The sequence below is a fragment of the Nematostella vectensis genome, chromosome 7 (genome assembly GCF_932526225.1).
Source record: "Nematostella vectensis chromosome 7, jaNemVect1.1, whole genome shotgun sequence".
Taxonomy (NCBI): domain Eukaryota; kingdom Metazoa; phylum Cnidaria; class Anthozoa; order Actiniaria; family Edwardsiidae; genus Nematostella; species Nematostella vectensis.
Genome location: NC_064040.1, coordinates 6,230,510 through 6,255,266, shown reverse-complemented (window position 1 = coordinate 6,255,266; position 24,757 = coordinate 6,230,510). Strand labels below are relative to the sequence as shown.

The following is a 24,757-nucleotide window of genomic DNA, read 5'->3' as shown; positions in this document are numbered from 1 at the left end:
TAGTTTGCAAAAACCTAAATTTCCTTAATAATTACAATGATTATACGATGTAATATTTATTTACACTGGTAGTATTTACAACGTGCAAGTTATCATTAGCAACGCCTAGAGTAGGCGACGCCTGCCTAAAAACGCCTGCGAGGCAGGTAGGCTAGACAAGAACTGGTGCTAGTTGAAATAATTGTAGTATTGACGGTATTTGCATAAATTAATTGGGATTTTTATCATCAATTAATAAATAACAGTAATTTGAATCATCCACCGGGGAGTAATAAAGCTCCTAGAGGGATGCGCAGGCATTACATGGAAAAGGCGGGGGGAGGGGGGGCAAGGCAAGGCAAGCGTTAATAAAATATCATAAAATACTCCTCCCGGACGCGGCGGGGGCAGCTACATTTTTTTAAAGCTAGAAAACGCTTTTGAGATCTTTTACATTCGCCATAGCCTGAAGCACTATTTCTTTGGAGGGGGAGGGGTAAGCACTGCTTCTATGGGTTTGAGTGGAAGGTTTGACCGAACGAAAACTTCACCGCAATCGACTCGGCTTTTCCAGGTTCAAACATTTTCCAGGACAAAGTAAGGGAAGCCAGAAACACATGTCTGGGGGGTGGAGGAATTCAGAGCGCGGAGAAGTCTTCTTGTAGCTGCTTTAGAAGATCCTTGCTATCACAGTGCTCTTGGTACCCTTCCAACGACTTGTTCACGGAACCAAAACTACTTTGAAGATCTCCAATCTACAACAAGGAGGTCACGGTTACACAAACATTTCTTACAGGTACCGGTACCAACATAAATGTATCTAAAACATTCAATGTCAATCAACCCACATCACAGACATTAACCTATGTAGGAAATAAAGGAGACATGGAGATGATCTGGGAGTGACAGATCAATAAGTGAAGGGAGAAAACATAGACTTCTAGATAAACTGGTAAACCAGGTAGTTGCAAGAGCAATTCTTTCTTCGCCTATCCTTCCTACTTCACCTACATGCCCCCCCCCCTTCCTTTGCTCTTAACAGGGGTCCCCCGTCTAGATTTCTATTCATTTGGTTTCGGATTTCCCAACATCTAGCCTGCCTGCGGAGAAAACTATACATCACACCCATGGTTAATTCTCGTGCATGGCACACTAACTCACTTTGAACGAGAGTAGACTGTGGTTATAGTGAGGTTCGTACATGTGCGGTGCCAGGCCAGCGGCGGCCTGTAAAAATGCACGGGCCTGAAAAAGAAAAGGTGGAAAAGGGGTTTAATGAAAAGTATCTCGGTAGTAAAGTAACAAGGCCAGGTAAATGGATTCTGGAATTGTAAATTTGTTTGGTGAGGGGGGTAGAGGGAGTGGAGATGGAGTTCATCATAACCTTCACCCAACAAAAAGATAATAAGATTTCAATTCAAGGTAACAAGGATATATCAGCTTGGCCTCTGTGCGGGAATGGTGTTGGTGGAATGGCTCGACATGACAGTGATGCCAGTAAAGTTAGTGCAGTAAGGTTGTAGCAGGGTCAGAGTCAAGTTTTGTTGCTTGCCAGAAGCATTATATGACTGTCATCTGAGACCTGGTCATTGTGTCCTTTCCTCATCTCGAGCACTCCTAGATTGTTGTATGCCTCGGAGTGGTCATTGTTGGCCGCTAATGCCAGACGAAAGCACTGATAAGCAAGAGCTGAATCCCCAATACCCTGTAAAGACAATAAAGAATTCATTATTGGTAACCGATTGAAGAGGTTTGGCAATAAATACATAATACACAAAATATATAGAGAGCAATGCTATGACTTATATGCCATGAGAATTTCTCACCATTAATATTGGAGAAGAACAGAAAAAAAAGCCCCATAGAATACCTCCTATTTTATTGGCTAGGAGTACTTTTTACCACATTTTCAGCACATGAATACAACAGAATGTCTTCTGGTGTATATATTTTTTTCAAACAGTCCCTTAATAAACACACCCATCAAAAAAGGTTGCCCTGTGGTTGAGTTTGTAAGCTGTGTTGCATCATGGATGAAACAAAAATTCCGCTCTCCTGAACCCACGACAATAGGAGTTACTAATATAAATTACTGTTTTTCTAAAAGATCTACTTCCTTATTTATTCACTGTAGGGTACCGTCGTGAGCTGACAAGAACATTGTTTATGTTCAAGACTCATATGCTGGAACGTTATAGAAACTAATACATGTTCTGTCTTTGTGGCCACGGCAGTGTACGTCCATTATGAATAGGTAGGGAATTGTCTGTTCTACTGATTAACGGCTTACCAGTGCCACATGTCCAATGTTATACCAGACATCAGCCATATTTTCATCAGAGGCTAAAGAGAGTGCACGCTCAAAGCAGCTTAACGTCATGTCGTACTGTTGTGAGTAGAAGCAACACAGCCCGAGATTGTTGAACAGCTCTGCATTGTACACACCCATTTGTAATAGACGCCTGTCAAAAAAACATCAATGGTATACATGTAAATTTTCCTCCTTTTAGGGATCTCTCCTGCATGTTAGCTTAGGGGTCAATAAAAGGGTTGTTGTTGTCGTAATTGGGTGGAGAAGAAGGGGGGGGTGACAGAGCCCAACATTCCATACTAAAGAATGCCAAGGGTAAAAAGTAATCAGCCATGAATTCGATACCCCAAAAATACCTGACTTTTTATTATGTTCCAGAGTACCATTTTAACAAATGCACATTGTCATGATCTGAATAGCAAGATGATTAATTATACTCTATCTTTCTGCACCCATTTAACGAAAGGGTTATTTTTATCATTTGGTAAAAATGATAAAAAAAAAATACAGAGAAGTAGTTCTTTGCACTTACACTTTTACACACACAAGTTTTATACTTCCCAAAAATACCAGGAGAAGTTATTAACCCTCCCCTCCCCCCCTGAGAAATTGATGATTTTGTACTGATCTGTACATTCTCATGCCAATCTCTGTTACTGACCTGTAGTATTTCATGGCATTTTCTGGTACTGACTTGTAGTATCTCATGGCATTCTTTGGTACTGACCTGTAGTATCTCATGCCAATTTCTGGTACTGACCTGTAGTATCTCATGGCATTCTCTGGTACTGACCTGTAGTATCTCATGGCATTCTCTGGTATTGACCTGTAGTATCTCATGCCAATCTCTGGTACTGACCTGTAGTATCTCATGCCAATCTCTGGTACTGACCTGTAGTATCTCATGCCAATCTCTGGTACTGACCTGTAGTATCTCATGCCAATCTCTGGTACTGACCTGTAGTATCTCATGCCAATCTCTGGTACTGACCTGTAGTATCTCATGCCAATCTCTGGTACTGACCTGTAGTATCTCATGCCAATCTCTGGTACTGACCTGTAGTATCTCATGCCAATCTCTGGTACTGACCTTTAGTATATCATGTTAATCTCTGGCTGATCTGTAGTATCTCATGGCATTCTCTGGTACTGAACAGTAGTATCTCATGCCAATCTCTGTTACCGACCTGTAGTATCTCATGGCATTCTTTGGTACTGACCTGTAGTATCTCATGGCATTCTCTGGTACTGACCTGTAGTATCTCATGCCAATTTCTGGTACTGACCTGTAGTATCTCATGGCATTCTCTGGTACTGACCTGTAGTATCTCATGGCATTCTCTGGTATTGACCTGTAGTATCTCATGCCAATCTCTGGTACTGACCTGTAGTATCTCATGCCAATCTCTGGTACTGACCTGTAGTATCTCATGCCAATCTCTGGTACTGACCTGTAGTATCTCATGCCAATCTCTGGTACTGACCTGTAGTATCTCATGCCAATCTCTGGTACTGACCTGTAGTATCTCATGCCAATCTCTGTTACTGACCTGTAGTATCTCATGCCAATCTCTGGTACTGACCTGTAGTATCTCATGCCAATCTCTGGTACTGACCTTTAGTATATCATGTTAATCTCTGGCTGATCTGTAGTATCTCATGGCATTCTCTGGTACTGAACAGTAGTATCTCATGCCAATCTCTGTTACTGACCTGTAGTATCTCATGGCATTCTTTGGTACTGACCTGTAGTATCTCATGGCATTCTCTGGTACTGACCTGTAGTATCTCATGCCAATCTCTGTTACTGACCTGTAGTATCTCATGGCATTCTTTCGTACTGACCTGTAGTATCTCATGGCATTCTCTGGTACTTACCAAAAGTATCTCATGCCAATCTCTGTTACTGACCTTTAGTATATCATGGCAATCCATGGCTGATCTGTAGTATCTCATGGCAATCTCTGGTACTGAACAGTAGTATCTCATGCCAATCTCTGTTACTGACCTCTAGTATCTTATGGCATTCTCTGGTACTGACCTGTAGTATTTCATGGCATTCTTTTGTATTGACCTGTAGTATCTGATGCCAATCTCTGGTACTGACCTGTACTATCTCATGGCATTCTTTGGTACTGATCTGTAGTATCTCATGCCAATCTCTGGTACTGACCTGTAGTATCTCATGGCATTCTCTGGTACTGACCTGTAGTATCTCATGCCAATCTCTGGTACTGACCTGTAGTATCTCATGGCAATCTCTGGTACTGACCTGTAGTATCTCATGGCATTCTTTGGTACTGACCTGTAGTATCTCATGGCATTCTTTGGTACTGACCTGTAGTATCTCATGGCATTCTCTGGTATTGATCTGTAGTATCTCATGGCATTCTCTGGTACTGACCTGTAGTATCTCATGGCATTCTTTCGTACTGACCTGTAGTATCTCATGGCATTCTCTGGTACTTACCAAAAGTATCTCATGCCAATCTCTGTTACTGACCTTTAGTATATCATGGCAATCTCTGGCTGATCTGTAGTATCTCATGTCAATCTCTGGTACTGAACAGTAGTATCTCATGCCAATCTCTGTTACTGACCTCTAGTATCTTATGGCATTCTCTGGTACTGACCTGTAGTATCTCATGGCATTCTTTGGTATTGACCTGTAGTATCTCATGCCAATCTCTGGTACTGACCTGTACTATCTCATGGCATTCTTTGGTACTGACCTGTAGTATCTCATGCCAATCTCTGGTACTGACCTGTAGTATCTCATGGCAATCTCTGGTACTGACCTGTAGTATCTCATGGCAATCTCTGGTACTGACCTGTAGTATCTCATGGCATTCTTTGGTACAGACCTGTAGTATCTCATGGCATTCTTTGGTACTGACCTGTAGTATCTCATGGCATTCTCTGGTATTGATCTGTAGTATCTCATGGCATTCTCTGGTACTGACCTGTAGTATCTCATGCCAATCTCTGGTACTGACCTGTAGTATCTCATGGCAATCTCTGGTACTGACCTGTAGTATCTCATGGCATTCTTTGGTATTGATCTGTAGTATCTCATGGCATTCTCTGGTACTGACCTGTAGTGTCTCATGGCATTCTTTGGTACTGACCTGTAGTATCTCATGGCATTCTCTGGTACTGACCTGTAGTGTCTCATGGCATTCTTTGGTACTGACCTGTAGTATCTCATGGCATTCTCTGGTACTTACCAAAAGTATCTCATGCCAATCTCTGTTACTGACCTTTAGTATCTCATGCCAATATCTGGTACTGACCTGTAGTATCTCATGCCAATCTCCGGTACTGACCTGTAGTATCTCATGGCAATCTCTGGTACTGACCTGTAGTATCTCATGGCATTCTTTGGTACTGACCTGTAGTATCTCATGGCATTCTCTGGTACTTACCAAAAGTATCTCATGCCAATCTCTGTTACTGACCTTTAGTATCTCATGCCAATATCTGGTACTGACCTGTAGTATCTCATGCCAATCTCTGTTACTGACCTGTAGTATCTCATGGCAATCTCTGTTACTGACCTGTAGTATCTCATGCCAATCTCTGGTACTGACCTGTAGTATCTCATGCCAATCTCTGGTACTGACCTGTAGTATCTCATTCCAATCTCTGGCACTGACCTGTAGTATCTCATGCCAATCTCCGGTACTGACCTTTAGTATCTCATGGCAATCTCTGGTAATGACCTGTAGTATCTCATGCCATTCTCTGGTACTGACCAAGAGTATCTCATGCCAATATCTGGTACTGACCAAAAGTACCTCGTGCCAATCTCTGTTGCTGACCTGTAGTATCTCATGGCAATCTCCGGTACTGACCTGTAGTATCTCATGGCATTCTCTGGTATTGATCTGTAGTATCTCATGGCATTCTCTGGTACTGACCTGTAGTATCTCATGGCATTCTCTGGTATTGACCTGTAGTATCTCATGCCAATCTCTGTTACTGACCTGTAGTATCTCATGGCTATCTCTGGTTGATCTGTGTAGAAGTGGTTTGTGGCAATACAAGCAATGCCCTCCACGTGGGTGTTGTCAAAATAAAGAACTTCTTTATACAACTTGACTGCATTTGTCATGTCCATCAACTCCTACAAATTCAAGGTTACCCAGAAATATTAGCAAAAAAGGAATTCTGTGATGTACCGACACATTATACTATGTGCATCCTCATCCAATAAATTCAAAGTTTTCCAGAGAGAAAGTTACTTTGGGATGTACTCTGGCACATTTTACACCTTATAAGTGCACCCTTGCCATACTTAAAGAATGTCGATCAACCACTCCCTTGTTATTGTTTATCATTAAAAATACATATATGTTATTTACCAGCTGGGAGGTCCGTATCGTGAAATACTGTGAATGAGGGCTCGAAAATACTGACCGAGGCTGAAGGCCGACTTTCGTTGATGTTCGTGAAGATTTTGTTTGCTCAAGATCATTCAATAAACTCCATTTTGCATTTCCACACAACTTTTTTAATCCTCCAGAAATACAGAACCTCCAAAGAGGACATTCTCAACAATTTTGTAAAATAATTTAGTCCAAATTGATACGTCGTTCTCAACTCGAATTTTTTGTAGAAATGTCTTCTTTCGCTTTAAATCCTCCACAGACGATAAAATATATTCACTAAAGAACTTCTCTTGAATGTGGATATGTTAAGCTGGTTATGCAGGTAAATTTCTAGAGTGATTTGTCTTTTTTCTTCGTATGAAGAGACAATTTGCTTTAACTATTATTCTTCCAATGTGAAACTAATGTAGAAACTAGGAGTAGGGAGGTGAGTGCAGTGTGACCACACCCTCTTGGTTGACAAAAGTTGGTCATTCCTTATGGAAGGATTGTCAATGTGACTGTGGACCCTTCTCAGCAAATCCTGGATATGTTAGTATGAGTTTTGTTTGTAATGCAGGCCCCCCCCCCAAAAAAAAATGGCCAAAGGTCCACTTGCGGCAGCATAAGCAAGGACACCCTTGGTACGTAGCCAAATCCGACAATAAACGTCCCGTGAAGATGGGTCAGGTGGTCAGATTTTTATCAGAGAACTCATCCCCCACCCCCCCCCAGAAAAAATTAGCTCTACTTTTTTTGGATTTCCCACTCCTCCCCCCCAAAGATAATTCCTGGGTGGCGGGCCTGTAATGTGACTATTTACCTCATGTATTCTAGCAATACCAGTCAGTAATGTGGTCTCACCAGGAAACTTTTCTACTCCCTATCAGAAAATAGATTGATTAAATCAACCAATGAAAATGCAATGTAGGGGAATGGTCAGCCAAAGAAAAGATCTTCACATCTTTAAAAAAAAGAAAGATGCCAAGATGTCCACACTACCTACAGTTGCTATGGATGGCATTAGAAACATTTTAAGACTAAAATAGGGGAGGGGCGTAATTTTACCATATCACGCAGTGCCACACTGGGGTACCGTATTTACCCGCATATAAGACACACCCATAATTTTGAGCTCAAAATGGTAAAAAAGTCAATACTCAAATGTTTAAAATTTGCATTGCGCACTACAGCATTTCCAGGAAAAAAATGCTGCAAAAAGCAAATTTGCCGTCTGTTAGTGAACAATTCAATAGAACTAAAACCAAAGTGTTTCCATGAAAAACAACGCCGTGACTGTCCTTTACCTTTGGCATCACCATACATTTGATAATCACCATTGGTTTCAACTTTGTTATAAAAAGTGGCATTCTGCGTCAAAGACGCACTCTAAAGGTCATTTTGTAGTGAAACAAGTGGGGCTTATATGCGGGTAAATCAGTACCAAAGCAAGGTATCATTGAAGAGTTATAGGAACAGGTTCAAGGTCTTAATAAAATTGGGAGGACGATTTATCTGGATGTTTAGAAACGTTAAGTATAGTTGATCAAAGCAGTCTCTTCTTAAATGAACAATTTGTGTGATATGTGTTTTCGTTTCCCCAGGCTCCGAGCTTCACTTCACTTTGCTCCAGTCATTGCGGCTCTTTGAAGTAAAGCTGGGAGCCTCTTGTAGCCCAGTATGCTTTCAGAGGCATACAATAGAATCTGCCATGCTCCCTCTCTGATGCACCTCACAGTGTTTGTAATTTTAAACAAATTAGGGGGAATTGTAGAGAGTGGATGATAGCGTATAGGTGTAGAAAGGTCAATCACTGTACGAGATTGAGTAATCATTGCTCTTTGTGATCAAGAACACGAGTTTTGCTCTTGGGGAGGTGGAGAGGGAGCATGGCAGACCCGATGGTCATGGTATCAACAGGACTAAATTGTAACCTTTTTAAAGGTCTCGATTGCAGTGAGAGGCTGATCCAGGCGGATATAGACTTTGCAGAGATAGAGGTAAGTATCAATCATATCTGTGTCTCGCAGTGCTGATTTAAGTTGCTTCTCTGCATCTCTGTACATGCCAAGCCTAAAAAGGGTTTACACTCCAATGGTTATTACCACATAGTATAGGTTGCGCTTGTCTAGATTTTTTTAAGACACTACAAACAAAAAGTGGCCATCCAATATATCTTGAAAAAAAAATGAACTGAATAACTCTCCATGTAATTATAATTATTATTTCAATTTTCACATTGATAGTAGTAGCAGAATTACAGGGGATCTGTCAGGCAAAGGGGAGAGGTTTTGGGACATGCAGATTTTGGCAGATTCTGAATTACGACAATTGTTGCTAGTCACTGAAAATAAGACTTCAAATTACTAATTGTAATAACAAAATCAAGGAAACAAAAATAAAGGAAACAGAAATTAATGCAGATCTATTTTAAATCCATCATTGTTACGAGGGTTCAAGATGATGGGAAAATTGGGTCAAATATGTGGGATAGCCTGACATTCCTGGGGATATATGTTTGAAGCTACGCTCACCTGTAATAGCATTTTGCAAGTTGTACTTTCCACCACCAGTCCTTGAACTGTGCTTCTTCAGTGGCTTTCGCTGCTAACTCTAAGGCCTAATGACAATGAAATCATAGGATCAATAAGCAAATAGGCATCAAAGAAATAAATCAAGGGTTCATAACAAAAAAACTAAAGGCTGCACCTATTCTCAGTAACATATGCTGCCTTCAGATTTCACATTCAAGCATAACTCAATTAAAACCACATACATCAAACAGGAAAAGGGGCTAAAATTAAGCATCAAAACTTATCCACACTCTCTTTTTGACAGGATAGGGTGGTCTCCTTTACCAGAGTAAACTGCCTCTCTTGTTGATTTAATGTTTTGATTGCTTTTTTCTTTCTAATTTTTGTCTCTCTTATTGGTTGGTGCTCAAAGGATCTTTTTATTGAAATAGGTTCCATGAAATGGCACACTACCCTCCTTTTCAGACGTTTTAGAAAGGGAGGCAACAGACGCAGAAACCACTGCAAACCATGGTAATGGCACACAGGTTTAAAAAAAAAGAAAAAAACACACATCACTTTAGAGGGGAGAGGATCTGTTAGCCTCTGTGTTGTGGTAAAGAGATGGGAGAGGATCTGTCCTTTTTGAGACAGCTCCGCCACCCCTGTAAGCCTCTAGGTCTGTACTGTGGTATCGAGTTTGATTGACAGTTCTCAAAACCTAATTTGATAAAAAAAAGTGAAAACACAAAAAAACACCTTTTACTGAGGTGATTGGGTGTAAAAGGCCTTTAACTTTACATTTTTACTTACATTTCGGACGTCATTTTCATGGTGAAATATATACTCAAACAATGGCTGAAAAATAAACAGGCAAATATGTATTTTAAAATTAAATGGGATTCTTTTTCAGACTGCATTTGATCTCTTGTGAACATCGCAATCATTTGGTGTCAAACAATTGACTATTTGGCTTCCGGCCACTATAATCTTACCCTCTCGGTTAGGTCTCTATAAGTATATTAAAGGATCATACCTTTAAAAGGTTGCATCTGGGCATATCTCAATGATCATACGTCTTTGCAAGGTTAGGTCTCTGATTAAACATATCTCAGGTTGTTTACCATTTAACCGGAAATTTTGGGTACTTCTGGTTATTGGTTGTTAATAGTACAGATTCCTCCCACTGGAATTGCTTGAGAGGTAGTCCACTTTCACCGGGCATACCAAAAATTCTGGAAAATCGTGTACCATTTGCAGTTTTCCATAGAATATTTGACCAGGGCCCCCATCAGCCACTATTCCCCCAGGACCCCAAAAGTAGAATTTCTGAGTACAGAAGCAAATGGTACATCAGTCACCCTGGAAATTCTGGAACATAGGAAACTTTTTCTTACCAATATCGCATTCCGGAAAAATTGGGATCTCATCCCGGAATTTCTGATTAAATGGTAAACAACCTTAAAGACTATACCTTTGCAAGATTAGGTCTCTGTGCATATTTAGACAAATTTAGTTTAGAGATGTTGATGAATGGACCATCTGGCTGAGACAGCATGGATGCCTAAATTGACAAGAATAGATCATAGATTAGCCATGAGTTATTGATAATCTTGATTATTATACAGCAATGACGATTCCAGTTCGGTCCTGGAAGGATATGGTGTCTCCCTCCCCCGACCCATCTTCCCTTTTGGACTAAAATTTGAATTCTTCTCAAAATATATTGGGGTCCCCCTCCCTCTCCAAAGGAATTGATAATTTACCCATATACAGCTTGTGTTTACACAAGTATATGACACCAAGTTGCTGGAAAAATGCATATCATTACTCTCACCTCAAGCTACAACATCAACAAATTAGATATAGAATTTAGGGCCTCATCACATAATACAAAATCAACAATTTTTCTACCAAAGCCAAAAAAATGATGATATTCTTTGTTAAAGCCCTTTTGGCTATAACATCACTTAGTTTTTACTACAGAATCACCAACATTTGGCCACAAAATCATTGGACTACCAATACACACTGTTAACGCAATCGAATGGCTGTGTACACATATGGACGATTATGGTTGATATTAAACAAAAATGGTAATAAGTGGTAAAACACAAGAGACATTATTTACCGTTCCAAGCCTGACATGTCTCCCTGACGCACTTGTTACAGGCCTAATGAAAGAAAGCAATGTCACTAACATTTCCTTATACTTAGAAGGAGAAACGTTTAATGCAAAGGCACCAAAAATATGAGAACTGATTCCAGAATAAAAAGTTGTTCCAGTGGAAATCTAAAATGATTTCATTCTAGTGTGAATCAAAATACGATTCTGGTATTGCAAAGAAATATAGGGTAATGATAAGCATGTCCTGCAATGAGTTTTACGTACAGCCTATTATGTATGTTAGGTCTGTTAAGTCAACATATTTTTTGGTTTATCAATGTTTCTTCCACTGTATGTGCTTCCATGTTAAAACCAGCACTAATTTTGACAAGATTTTTATATTGAATAAAAGAAAAAGTGACACAAATTTTTATGCTTGGGTTAGATGGTTAGTTTATGATGTAGCAGCATACCGTGCAGTCTGTGCAGTTCTTGGTGTTCGTATTGCCTGTTCCATAGTCCCTGGGCGACCACCCTGAGTTCCTGGTCTCACAAAACCACTAACGGGGCGACCAGCCTGTGACATGGGTCTGAAAGAAACCATACAAACCAAAGGAGGATTACAGCAGGACACACGCTAGCATGGCCAGCTTAACAGCTTTGTGAAGGAAACCAATGAAAATGCACGACACTTGCTCTGATTGACATGCTTGTTCTGATTGACACTTCACTAGCCCATCAGTGAGGCAAAGAAATGCTTATGTCCAAATCAAAGCACGAAGGATTCAGGGTAAAAGTGATAGGGATGCTCGCCAGGAAATTTGAAAAATACCTGCTTGAACAAAAATTGCTACCTGAAAAAATACCTCTTTTTTTTCCATTTTTTCTCGTATACCCCTAAAAAATACCCAAGTCCGATTTTGACCCCATAAAAATACAACGAGCATCCCTATCAGATATGGTCAATATAAGAAGATTTTGTCTATATTTCTGTCAAAAGAGCGCACCATTGCCCTAACTCAACTAAGAATAAGTAACCATAATTTGCAAATTGAGAAAGGGAGGCACACAAGACCCTATACAACGGCTGAAGAAAAAAATTTGTCCAACATGTAAAAAAGATATGGATGATGAGTTCTATTTCATAGTCAAATGCGAAACATACAAATGTACGAGCACTTCACAAAATAGAATTTTTAATCTTATTATAAATCCTAGAGCTAATATAGCAGGGATGGCTGCAAAACTGGTATACGACTGGTTGTATCTTCTCTATTTTCTTTTGTCTAGGTATATATGTATTTTTAAGTATTTGAATGGCTTATAATTGTTCGACGTACCTCACACCAGGGGTGGGCCCGCCTTGGCCAGTTCCTGGCTTTTTCAGAGAGGTGCCTGGCCCTGTAAAAGCAAAGTACAGTAGTGGTTTGTGATGATGATTATTTTTTTCTAGAGCAACAAGGGCATGGAATTTACTTCCTGATAATATTGTAAACCTAAGTAATCTGGAGTCCTTTAAAAACAGCAGCTTTGCCAGCCATCAGGCAACTAAAGGTGCCTCCGCATCTCCACCGGCTGTAAACTGGCCGTGTCCTCCCCAGTATTAGCGTAAGCTACTTTATACTATTGTATAGGGGAGTAATTTATTAAAGTATTTATTAAGGAGGCTTGAAGTAGCCTACTTTTGAGCATAAGGACAGGCAGTATATTGCATGTGCATATAAAAGCCTTTGTCTTTAATTTATACAATTTACGCAGGTATCAAGCCTGATTTGGATATTCATATGCACAAGTAGCAATTAGTAAGAGAACTGTGATAAAATTTGACAGAGTTATTTTATTCTTAGCTTTCAATATTGAAATTGCTCACTAACTCCTGTGTGACTATCACCTAGAAAATATGTTCTCCTGGCCATACATGATTCTATGAAATGGAAGGTAAGTGAATTATAGATACTTGTCCCCTCTATCAAGAACAGAGAACGATATGGCCATGAAGTTGTAAACAACTTGTTCAAGCCTCCTTAAGGGTGTTTGGAATTTAGGTTTTTATGTGACCTTGGTTGCTACGCTGATGAGCACGCTCGCAATTTAGGCGGGAAAAATCGCTTCTGGTTTGAAAATGGTGGGCTTTTCAGGGCGTGCGCGTTTGTTTAAAACTTTTCGGCGGTGAAAAATGTTTCATTTTCCCCCCTCTTGCAACAAGATATCTCCTTTTTTGAAGGGTATATTACTTTTTATACAATTCACCATGCTCATATGCTAAAATGCCGCCAACTGGGCGTAGCAATAAAAGGAAAAGATGTGCTTTGGCAGCACAAAGTCGCTGGTCTGAAGGCAGCATGGAGAGCTCTGTGCACTAGGTTTGGTGGCTAAGCAGCCGCGTTTCCAAAAAGTCTGGGCCACAGCACATGCGTTAAAAACGACTTCCGGTCGCACAAAAAAAGGTAAAATGGCACCTTAAATTTTTGAAATTGTGAAAATTTTTAGTACGGAAATATTATTTACCTTTTTCTTGTTAAAACTGAGCATGGATTAAGGCATACAGGTCAAAATGAAAAACATATGACCAAAATACCCCAATGGCTTGCACATTAATTGGTCTAAAAAATTGATTTTTCAATATTTTTCCAAATCCATGCTCACTTCAGAAAGAAATAATGAATACTCTGAACTAAAAATCTTTTGAAAAAAATTAAAGGAAAGGCAAATAAATGTTTTTTTCTGCTGTGATGACGTCACCTAATAACGTCATCAATATGTAGCCTGATGCGTCACTAGTCCACTTGACCAATTTCAGTAGTAAAACTCTTTTTCTAACGAATCTACAGTAGTTTAAAATTTCCCTGACAACCTAACTTCCGACTACCCTTAAGCTAAAAATAACCATATGGCACATTAAATGACCACCTAGAATGAAAAAAAAAGGAGTGCTGGCTATCTTACTCGGCAATTGTGCGACTGAATTGTCATCCATTAGCATCTCTGCTATGCCTTCTTCATCCACGTCTACTTCATCCACATAGACCTGTTCTGTCAGGGCACGTGTCTTCAGGCACCATGCAGCCTAAGGTACAACAGTAAAAGAAACAATGAAATATTATTTAGTAAATAAACCCCTTCTGGTGGCTGGGATATCGGCGGATAATGTCCAAGGATGAAAAATGGTATGAAAAATTTTGAGGACTCCCAGCACTCCTATTTTTCATCTGCTAAACACTCAAAACTTGCATTTCAACCTATGGATTTACACCTGGACTGTTTTCTTTTAATGTCTTTTTTGTCTTTTTTAATTTTCTTTTAATGTCTTTTGCGTGTGTGCTGACGTGAACAGGAATGACGCAACGATCACGTGCTGTTGTGAAGTTTTTTGTCATTGCTTTTTCTTTTGCGTTTCAGAATTAAGTCTAAAAAATATATTGATGATAATTCTCTAAAAGAAATCAAACATTTTTATGTGCCATCATAGCGTTTTGAAATCCTTGTTTGAGGAGTTATTGAGCAAACGAAAAGTGAGTTTTGACTGCAAAAAAATGTTCACAGGACAGACATCACTTTGGCTGTACGTTATCAACTTGATATTTGTCCTGTGAAAATATGCATGTGACCCTTATTGACCAATGAGTGTGCGTGAAAATTCATCATTGGGATATAAATTATGATAATATCATCATTCATAGACCTGTTTTGTTAGGTCATATGTCTACCAGCATGCAGCCTGAAAAAAGATGTTAAATAGTTAATTATCATATTTTCATGGCAAGCAAGTATATTTCATTGCTATAATTTGCAAATTCGACTCACAGCAAAACTTCTACATTCTGTTTGTTACTCTTGCATTTTCAGGGTTGGGTCGATGCTCACATTTAAATTGAACCTGCTATTTTCATTCCCTCTATATGTGAATTAGTGGCTCAGTCTAAAAAACTTTAACCCAAATTCCTTTGTAGTCGTTGTAATAGTTATCACGCAATGCCTGTAAGATTCCCCATAGGCAAGATACTGGCATCGACACGAATGCAAAAAAGCGAAGATTTTTCTTATCTTGTGTTAAATATACTCATAAAATGCAAAAGGAATTCTGTATTTTTCTTGGACTTCAGTAAATGATTAATACAAGTTTCACAAACCTTTTTACATACTTAAATTTTCAGTGACCTTCGGCCTTTGGCTTGAGGGGGTAAAACAGCTTTCATATGACATCGCATAAATGCCAGCATAAAGATAAATCTTAGAATTATTTGCCAGGTATTTAAGACTTTGAGCTGCATATCAACGATTTTAATGTGATTTTAACAACGATAGAAGAGGATTATTAAAAGTTTGAAATTTGTAGACTTTCTATTTAAGCGCAGCCTCGTTTTCACAACAGAGGGGCGTAGAGTTGACGCGTTTTTACTGATCGCGCAAGGAAAAATCTCAACTCTTAGTTTTCAAAAAGAGTGCCTATTGTCTTTAGAAGATTAAGTTCTGTTTGTCGAGCTGCCAAAATCCGATTTCCTAAACAATAACCCTTAGTAGCTAATGTTTAAAACAAGTCACATTTTAAGAGATCGCACTAAAAGACATTGCTTTCGCCACTATCCATATGGTAAAAAGAGCCATTTTGAAGTATTTTTATGGCTTTTAAGAGAAATAACAAAACTTCTACAACCCAACTTTTTTTCTTCTTTCAGTATATCATTTTTCCGTATATATTGAACTATTTGAGCAAATATAAAATGGGGGTAGCCGACTTGGTTTTTCTGTCAAAGCGATTTTAAGTAAAAAACACTCACCTTTTGCTTTGTTTTCTTGTACAACTGTGGCGCGCGCACTTAATACCGGAAAATTTGGACAAGCAGCGCGCGCCACTATGCGGAGAAGGGGTGCGCAGTGCAATTCAAGGGAATTACCTTAACTGTAATCTTGTTTTGTACAATACAATACAATAATTTATTCAATGTCAATAAACATGGAATTCTGATGTACTAAGCGCTTGTAATTCTTACGACGGATTAGCAAAGGCACACTTTGACAACAACAATAACAAAGATATTTAATACAGTATTTGTAAAAGAAAGAACTCAAAATGAAATTTCAATAGAGCTTTCCACTAGACGTATTAGTTTACTAGCGGAGATAAGAGTCGAAGAACCGAATACCGAACTGTCAATTAAACAAAAAAAAAACGGCCATAAAACAAAAACCAACAAAGAAAAGAAACAAGTATTCGATTTGTCTACTTCCTCACTTTTCCATATTGATATAAAGGTAACGTTTATTGGGATGAGACCGTCAGAATGAAAAGGAGAAGCCGTTGCTAGGGTAGCCAAATATTCTATAATTTGAGCGCAATGTTGGTTAGGCTTGTTGTAGCTGTTAAAAAAATAGAAAAGATTATACCTGATCGTATGGATTCTTCTTAAGCATCTGAGTGCAGACTTCGACACAATCTTCATGTTTTCGCCGCCGATAAAGAGAAAGTGAGAGAAAAAGCGGGTCCATCTGCATTGGCAGCTGCACCGCCATCTTGGACAACACTAGAACCCAATACCTTTACAACAGGGATCCCGGTACAGATGAATAGAGAAACTGGTCAGCCGGGTGAGTTTCTGGTCGTTTTGATGCAAGGCCTAGTAAACTCACCGGCTTCCTGCGCATAGCTTTCTGTGTGTCGCTTATTTTCTTTTCCAACAACACTGAAAGCTCTGTGCAGAAAGGTACGAAAAACTGGTCGACAATCATAGTTACAAATCGGTAAAATCCCTAGTTCCGGTAGGATAATTTCAAAATACCAGAACATAAAAAAGTTCTCTGTGCGATGCCAAAAATATCCATGCCGAAAACACCTTTATCGTTCAGAAACAAAAAAAAAAACATTTTCGCACATACGTAAATGGACTTATTATGCATGCGCCTTAGGGTAGTCGTAAAAAAGTATTTCGATTATTTCCTGAGACATAGAGCAACTGACAATTGATAGGAAAGCCTCAAAGTTTTACGTATCAATAATGCAGTTGTGATGAAAAAGGGGGTTGTGGGTCCGGTTGCGATGGGAAAGACCAAGCAATTATCTAATGAACAGACTGCTAAGCCAGGTAAGCAAGCAATTTTTGGTAATCTTTCCGCAACATTTAGCTGGCAAAGAAACAACGGTCAGCTCAGTCAGCTCGTTACTTGGTTTATGCAACGCAACTCATCGTGTTAACAATCGCGTCAATCTTTAGGAAATCAAAGCTTTGGTTAGGGGATTCTTTATTTATAGGTCTTGATGAAGAGCACGCTCAAAAACTGACACGCCACGCTACGCTACTACTCGTAACGGTCGATGGGACCTCGACAGACCCATTTTTGCTGCGAACTCGAGTGAAATCAACAAACGTTTGGCTGAGGTCGTCGAATTCCGAACTATTAATAGAAACACAATCGTGTGTGCTGGGTCCATTTTTTTTAGCTAAGAAGACCTCCATGATTGTTTTGAAACAAAATACATTTTCGCAGATACGTGACGCAGGGACTAAATAAACGGTAGTCATTCAAGGTTTTGGATGAGCTAAATTAGCGGTAGTTTTTTCAAGGAAATAACATTTTTTACAAATAAACACCATTCTAACTTTGTCTTAAGATTAAAAAACGATTGGGATTTTTACTTGGCTTTTTATCCAGGCAATTTCCGTTATGTCTAACAATGAATTCACGAATAAAAATCAGGAATGCGGAGTATATTGATGATAAGTAGAGACGGATATCATCCATAGACTCCGCATTCCGGACACTCTTTATTCATAAGTACCCTTATAGTGCCACCGAAAGCGTTAGTGTCTGTAAAAAGACAAAGGAACGTAACGCCACTCATCGTGTTACTGTGTTTCCATATTATTGCTGTCGCAGCGAGGTCGCCTGAAGTGAGCCATGCTCGAAGATCCAGCGTACTTTGCGGGCGCTCCCAAATGACCCTTGGGAGCGCCCGCAAATTACGCTGGATCAACGAGCATGGAAGTGACCAAGCGGAGACAGCTGTTCTAATTAATGAAAAGCGGAAAAAGTAGGCGCGCGAAGGATGCTGGTCTCACTTTGCAAGGTGACCAGCCTGCTTTGTGCGCATCGCTTGGCAGTTTTTGTGTTGATAACGTTGTTATTGTTTCCAGTGCTTCATGCAGTAAGCCCGATTTTCATTGATTAGAACTGCTGTCGCCACTCGTTCATGCGATCTCGCTGCGACAGCATTAAAAGTGACCGAAAAAGCTTAGAAACCGGGCCTACTCATCATTTTAATGAACCAGTGGGGACAAACCATAATCATAAGAGCACTCATACCCGATCGGTAAGCTAGTATAGAAAATCCCAGCCTAGTTCCAGGCGTTCTTACCCGCTTTCTGCCCTTTAAGATTAACCGTGAGGAAGATTAGGGTCTGGAACGTGCTATGGTTTCCTGTGATGTAACGGAAGCATAAGAGTCGTATATCGCATGAGAACCGGCTCGACGTAAGCGCAAGGTTTTACGCATGCTCAGTTCGTAATCTAGTGCCCATACCTCCACGACGAGCCAATTTTATTTTTGCTGATGTTCCGCCTATGCTTACGTCGATCCAGTTTTCACGCGACGTAAGCGTAGCATAGACGTAAGATTATCAAAACTTCCCATTCTTTTTGCGCTTATGCATGCGTTCACGTCGCTTGTGAGAACCAACCTTAACCTACCACAGAAATCCTGATCAGAGACCCAGGTAAGGACGCCTTTCCCTGCTAGCGTTTGCGAGCGCCAGCCCAGCGAAATACAGAGAAAGGAGGACTCTGCTAGCAGGGAAAGAATGCCTGGGACTGGGCTGAGAAAATACATCATGCTCGGCAACCCAGCATTATTTGCGGGTACTCCCAAAGGCCCATGCACAGACAAATAAAGATTCTTAATGAAACCTCCGAAAAAATCGACAAACTAGTGTTTTGTGAAGTCTTACTTACTTTGGCCTGCATAAAGCTAGAAACTCTAATTTTTTTCCACAGATAAAGAGGATGATTGTTGTGGCTGCTGCTTGGACTCGTGTCGAGGGATTTTTAACCCAGTCCTGCGCAAGATTCACACTCTCCTTGACGAGCAACCTACGAAAATCCCCGTGGATGAGAAAGCATTGCAGTGGCACGAGCGTGCGAGGTGCTCTCGTATCTCACTGGTGATGCCTTTAGTTTCTATTCTATTGTATTTGAGTGATTTTGGTATGGATGCGTCCGTGGCGTATGATTTCTACAAGGCTGGAGATGTGGTGTGGTGCGCCATTATGGTGGGAATACTGTTAATCTCATCAGTGGGCTTGCAGGCGGTATCTGCGTTCAGACTTCAGGAAGACAATACTAACCCAGACAGGTATTCTTGAAAACAGTACACATAACAAATACCGTGTAGCATTTCCTAAACTTATTTTGTTCACTTTAAAAGAAATGGCCTGTTTGTGTAAGAGAAGTCAGTACTCGTTACGAGGTTGGCCTGTTCACGTGATAAGTGGGCTGTGCACGTTACGGGGTTGGCATGTGCACGTGACAGGGCTTGCACTTGACGGAGTCGACCTGTACACGCGATAAGGGGCTAGTGCACGTGACGAGGTTGGCCTATTCACGTGAAAGGGATCACATAACGAAATTGACCTTAATTGAAATTGAGTGAGAGTACCACCTGTGAGAGGACCATTGTGCACGTGAGAGGAACATGTTGTTCACGCGAAGGGGCATTCTGTGCACATGAAAGGCATCCTAAGCATGGGACGGAGAAATCCTTGAGCTGCTTTTTCTGCTCGTCATATGTCTGCCCCACCAAAGACCCCCCACAAACTGCTCGATGAATCATAGCTTTGACTGACGTTCTTTGCTCGTGTAGAGGTACGAAGGAATGGATGGAAGACGAACTGGAGATCAAGACTACAAGGCGCACTTACATTCTACACATACTTCAGCTAGGGCCCGTAGTCAGGTGGGTTGCAGCATTTTATATAATAGAAGATTTGCACGATCTCGTGACTTCTCAAAAAATGATTCTTATAATAATGCGTGTTCACAAGCTTTCTGTTTTTTCATCAAGATTGGGTTGGGACGCTCGTACCCAGGCATTTTAGATAGGAATCAGATAGAAGACTCCATACTCATCATACTCAAAGTATGATAAAAAGGTTCTACTCTCGTATTTAGTCCCTCTCGTCCCAAAGGCATAACAGGGGCGGACCAGGGGCTCCATTGAATCAGTAATTCGTTCATTGATTAAGCTAGCAGGCTATAACGATCAATCTACAAACTTTAATTGAAACGCGATGCCGTTATTCTTCTTACAGAAACTGGAGAATCTTTAGGACAGTTCGCAAGATCCGGAACCTAGACAATACCGATAAAGACGAACAAACGAAGTGGATCATCCAGGCGTTGTATGCAAATCAGAAACTAGACATGTCATTATTAGATGTGATCTCTTCCTTCCTCGAGGACGCGCCCATATTTTTGCTCCAAACCTACATCGTTCTTCTCACCCGAAGAGAGTTCACTTGGACTTTTGCCGAGATCAAACTCGTCTTTAATACCTTCAAATCTGTAGTGATGCTCGCAAAGGCACTGAAAGCTTACCGCTTCAATCTTCACTTCTTTGACATCAGCCGAGCGCCCCTCCCCATGTGCGCAAGTCTTGGACTCTTCGCCTGGTCCTTCTTCATTCTAATAGCCCGTGTTTTAGTCTTGGCGCTATTTGCCACCACTTTCAAGGCTTGGATAGCTCTGGTTTTTGCCCTCGACATTATGATATCCTATCTCATTTTGTTCAATCAAGATTGCAACTACTTCCCAAATAGCAAGCTCAAGCTTAACCTATTCAAGCTCTTTTTGGCGTACGTACATCTCTTTGCTTTTTTTCACTTGGAGGGTAGGCAAATGCGCCGATTTGCATACCCATATTACGCTTTTGCTTTCTTCGAGAACGTGATCCTTATGTTGCTTTGGGGTCTTTGGACCAATCAGAGCATGGTATTTATCATAGTCGCATCGTCCATAGCAGGACTGACGTTTCCAGTTGGCTTGCTTGTGATGATGTTGTACTACGCGTGTCCCGGATGCTGTCATCCTCTTAGCAGAACAGAAGAAGATTAGCCAGAACACAATTGTGAACCGGAAGTGGACGGTGGATCGACTGGGACCGAGATGCAGCCTATAATGACGACAGCGGCTGTGTAGCGAACCCATGCGCGTGTAAGGTTGATGCAGACAACCCTCGTGCCTTGGGTCTTCTTGGTAATTTTCAATATGGCGCCTAGCTGACGAAGACGCCATATTGAAAATTACCCAGAAGACATTACACTAAAATACAGTACCGGTACTCTCTGCACTTAAAAACAGTACCCACTATGCACTAAAAAGCGGTATCCACTGCATAAAATACACTGCACTAAAATACAATACCCACTGCACTAAAAAAAATACAGTCTCACAATATGTATATAGTTAAAATAATACTTATAACCCTACACTACCTAACATCAACGACATAATCCGTAGAAATTACAACCTACTCTCGTCTAAGCGATGCCATAAGGTTTTCACTGAGCCCCCTCTTGTCGCCTTTCGCTGCTCACCCAACCTCCGCGACATCCTCGTTAAAGCCAAGCTACCTTCCGACCACTCTAACACCAACAAACCTCCCGGTGCTTTCCGTTGCGGAAAAAACTGCCTAACCTGCCCCTATATTAGAACCGATGGCCTGACAAGCTACACATTTTTCTCAACAGGTGAAACACGACCTATAACCTCCCACTTAACCTGCAATACTAAAAACGTGATTTATATGATTCAATGTAACCGCTGTAGCCTTCAATATATTGAAGAAACTAAACGCAAATTAAAAGAACGCTTTAATGACCACCGCAGAACTGTAGACTCCCAATCTCGATTCATACTAACCCACGCCGCTGAACACTACCTATAACCTAACCACACCGCTTCTGACATAGAGCTCATACCTATTGTAAAAATAAGAAATAACCACGACTCCATCCGCAAAGCAAGAGAAGCCACACTGATAGCTCGCGCTGGCACTCTTGAACCCGGTGGCCTCAACCGGCGTGAAGAAACCGTTTAGCTGTTTAGTAATCCACACTACCCTATTTACCATATTCCATAAGTTACTCCTTACTCAATTACTATTTTTACCTTTTGTTAGTTTTAACAAAAAAAAATCATCAATGGACTTTGTACATATACTAGCTGTAACATGCCATTGTAACTCATTTTTAACCTGAAGCCGAAATATCGTTCGAAAAAACATAAACCTGCGTTGTTGTCGACATTTTCTCTTTTAAAGGTTTTATTAAAATAATTGAATCAATCAAAATACCCAAATAGTCGTGTTCGTATAAGTATGATTCCCAAAGGCAAAGACTGATAATTGACTAGTTTTTAATACAAGACTTCTTTAGGGCAGAAGTGTAATTCATCAGCATTATTGATTTACATTTTTCCTCTTTGAGCAAATAAATGTCATGCTGTCACGCTATATCAAAAATCTAAAATACAGTCCAGAATTGTCCAACTCACCTCTTACTGTACTATATGTATACAATATTATAGGACATTTTCGCGACACTTTATTTTCGTGAAAAATCGCGAAATTCGCGCAATTAACGTGACGCGAAAAAAAAGTGTAATAAAGTACTAGCACTTGTTAAATAAATTTGCTAACTTGGCTTTCTTTGATGTCCCTCCCGTTTGCTGGGTATACAGACTCTTTCGTCGCTTCAAAAGTCCCTCCCACTAAGAAATACAGGATCCGTTGTGGTAAAGTGTTGTTGTTGTTTTTTTTAACCTTTTCTATACACTTGGGGTTTATTTTCCTTCTTTTTTTGTGTCTGAATGGCTTTAGACCATTGTTATTGGGTCAATGGTATTCGTTGTAAGATGCATTCATGTTCTTATGCATTGGTTATCAGACAAAAGGACGGCGCAACGCGCAATCACAATAGCTTGAGCAGGTAGTTCATACCTAAACGGACACAGCGTGGCTTTGCTGTTGCTCTAGTTGCCTATAACAATGAGCTTGCCTTTGGAATGTATGGACAACTATGACCTGAGAGAACTAGGCTATCATCACCCGATTGGAAACTTTTGAAGAAAGGAAGCCGGAAAAATCAATGATGCTTTTCCTTTTGCATAGCCTTTTCGCGTGCCCTCGAACATAGAAGTGCAAATCATTTAAACATGCAACGACCATTGAAAACGAAGGTTACGGTGGCCAAATGCTATGTTTAAGCATTCTATGTATGCGTTCCAAAATACATTTTGAAAACTTTTGTAGTTTTCGTGGGAGGACCTTAGATGTTTTTGTTTTTTTAATAGTCAAGGCACATGCGCGCATGCAAGCTGGGAACCTAGGCAACTGTCAACTCAGACATCCATTGTATGGACAATCATCACCGTTATAAGAGCGACACAAAAATAAAACAAGTCAATCCAGTTCATATTGTTTAGAGCTCCGAGAGTAAACCAAACAGCGTCCTGTTAATAAGTTTTTGTAATTTTAGATGGAATGTATTTATACTGCGCGGCCGCATGTGAAAAGCATGCTGCGGATACGCTGATAAAGATTCCAGTGCAATTTCCCGGTTATTCCATAAAGACTACAAGCGCATCTACTTTAGACTAAATACTTACTTTAAAAAATGTGTTATGAAATTTGGATACTTAAAGATAAGTTTTAAACAGAATTTTACATTTTGTTTCACTTGTCTTTTATCGAACCTAAAGTCATGACCCAGACCTTGACTTAATGGGATTTCGGGGAGGTATTTCCCCTTTTTTAACACAAATCATACTTTATTTTAAAAGATTCACTTCGCATTGCCTTATTACCTGACCACACCAGACGCTATACCCATTTTCTTTGTTCCTCACACAACGTGGATGGCGATTAGGAGGAAAATGTGCATGGCTTGTCTCGTGTCTGACAAACTCACACAAAACAGCTGGCATTGCTAAGTAACTACTACCGCTATATAGCGCTAAAGGCAATGGATAAATGTTCATAGTAGCGACTTTTAAACGTGTTTTAAGCTTGCGAAATCTTGTTCTTTCCCAACAATAGAATGATAGATTGATTATTTTCTTTGTGTTGCCACTACAGTAAGAACTCAGTTGCGTGCTTTCATCTATTCAGTGCCACCTTTCACGATTGACTTTACAAGAAAAAGAGTTGAATGGCTTTTTCTTGGCATTTTGTAATTTGGACAGCGTCAAATAAAACAGCTTTAACAAAAGCCTTTAGGGCATTATGATAATTCCTAGTGCCTAAAAATGATTAAGTGGACAAAAAATAGTAAACATAAACTCGGTAAGACAGTTTATATTTTTAAAGTGTTTTTGATTTAGCGAATGCCCTATAAAGTAGTGCTTGGTGTCGTTAATATAAATGCAAAGAACACATCATTTTGCTAAACTATCCGCATCAAGCGGTCAATGCGAACCACTAAACCGTGTA

At 40.1% G+C, this 24,757-nt stretch overlaps 2 protein-coding genes across 2 annotated transcripts; one reads left to right on the top strand and one right to left on the bottom strand.

Annotated features, from left to right (window-relative positions):
* Window positions 1–43: 43 nt before the first annotated feature.
* LOC5520823 (tetratricopeptide repeat protein 8) lies at window positions 44–16,960 on the bottom strand. The gene is made up of 15 exons (XM_032365905.2): window positions 16,666–16,960; window positions 14,227–14,347; window positions 12,621–12,681; window positions 11,754–11,870; window positions 11,305–11,347; window positions 10,648–10,737; window positions 9,987–10,031; window positions 9,195–9,280; window positions 8,595–8,733; window positions 7,484–7,543; window positions 6,277–6,416; window positions 2,270–2,441; window positions 1,562–1,684; window positions 1,141–1,224; window positions 44–734 (listed from the first exon to the last, which is right to left on the bottom strand). Exons 1-15 carry the CDS (start codon window positions 16,789–16,791, stop codon window positions 618–620), a joined length of 1,524 nt encoding a protein of 507 aa, XP_032221796.2. The 5' UTR covers window positions 16,792–16,960; the 3' UTR covers window positions 44–617.
* Window positions 16,961–17,145: 185 nt separating this feature from the next.
* On the top strand, window positions 17,146–22,970 carry LOC5520822 (XK-related protein 8). Its single transcript, XM_032365852.2, has 4 exons — window positions 17,146–17,360; window positions 19,267–19,624; window positions 20,132–20,224; window positions 20,580–22,970. The coding sequence occupies exons 1-4, from the start codon at window positions 17,285–17,287 to the stop codon at window positions 21,379–21,381; spliced, it is 1,329 nt and encodes a 442-aa protein (XP_032221743.2). The 5' UTR covers window positions 17,146–17,284; the 3' UTR covers window positions 21,382–22,970.
* The last annotated feature ends 1,787 nt before the right edge of the window (window positions 22,971–24,757 follow it).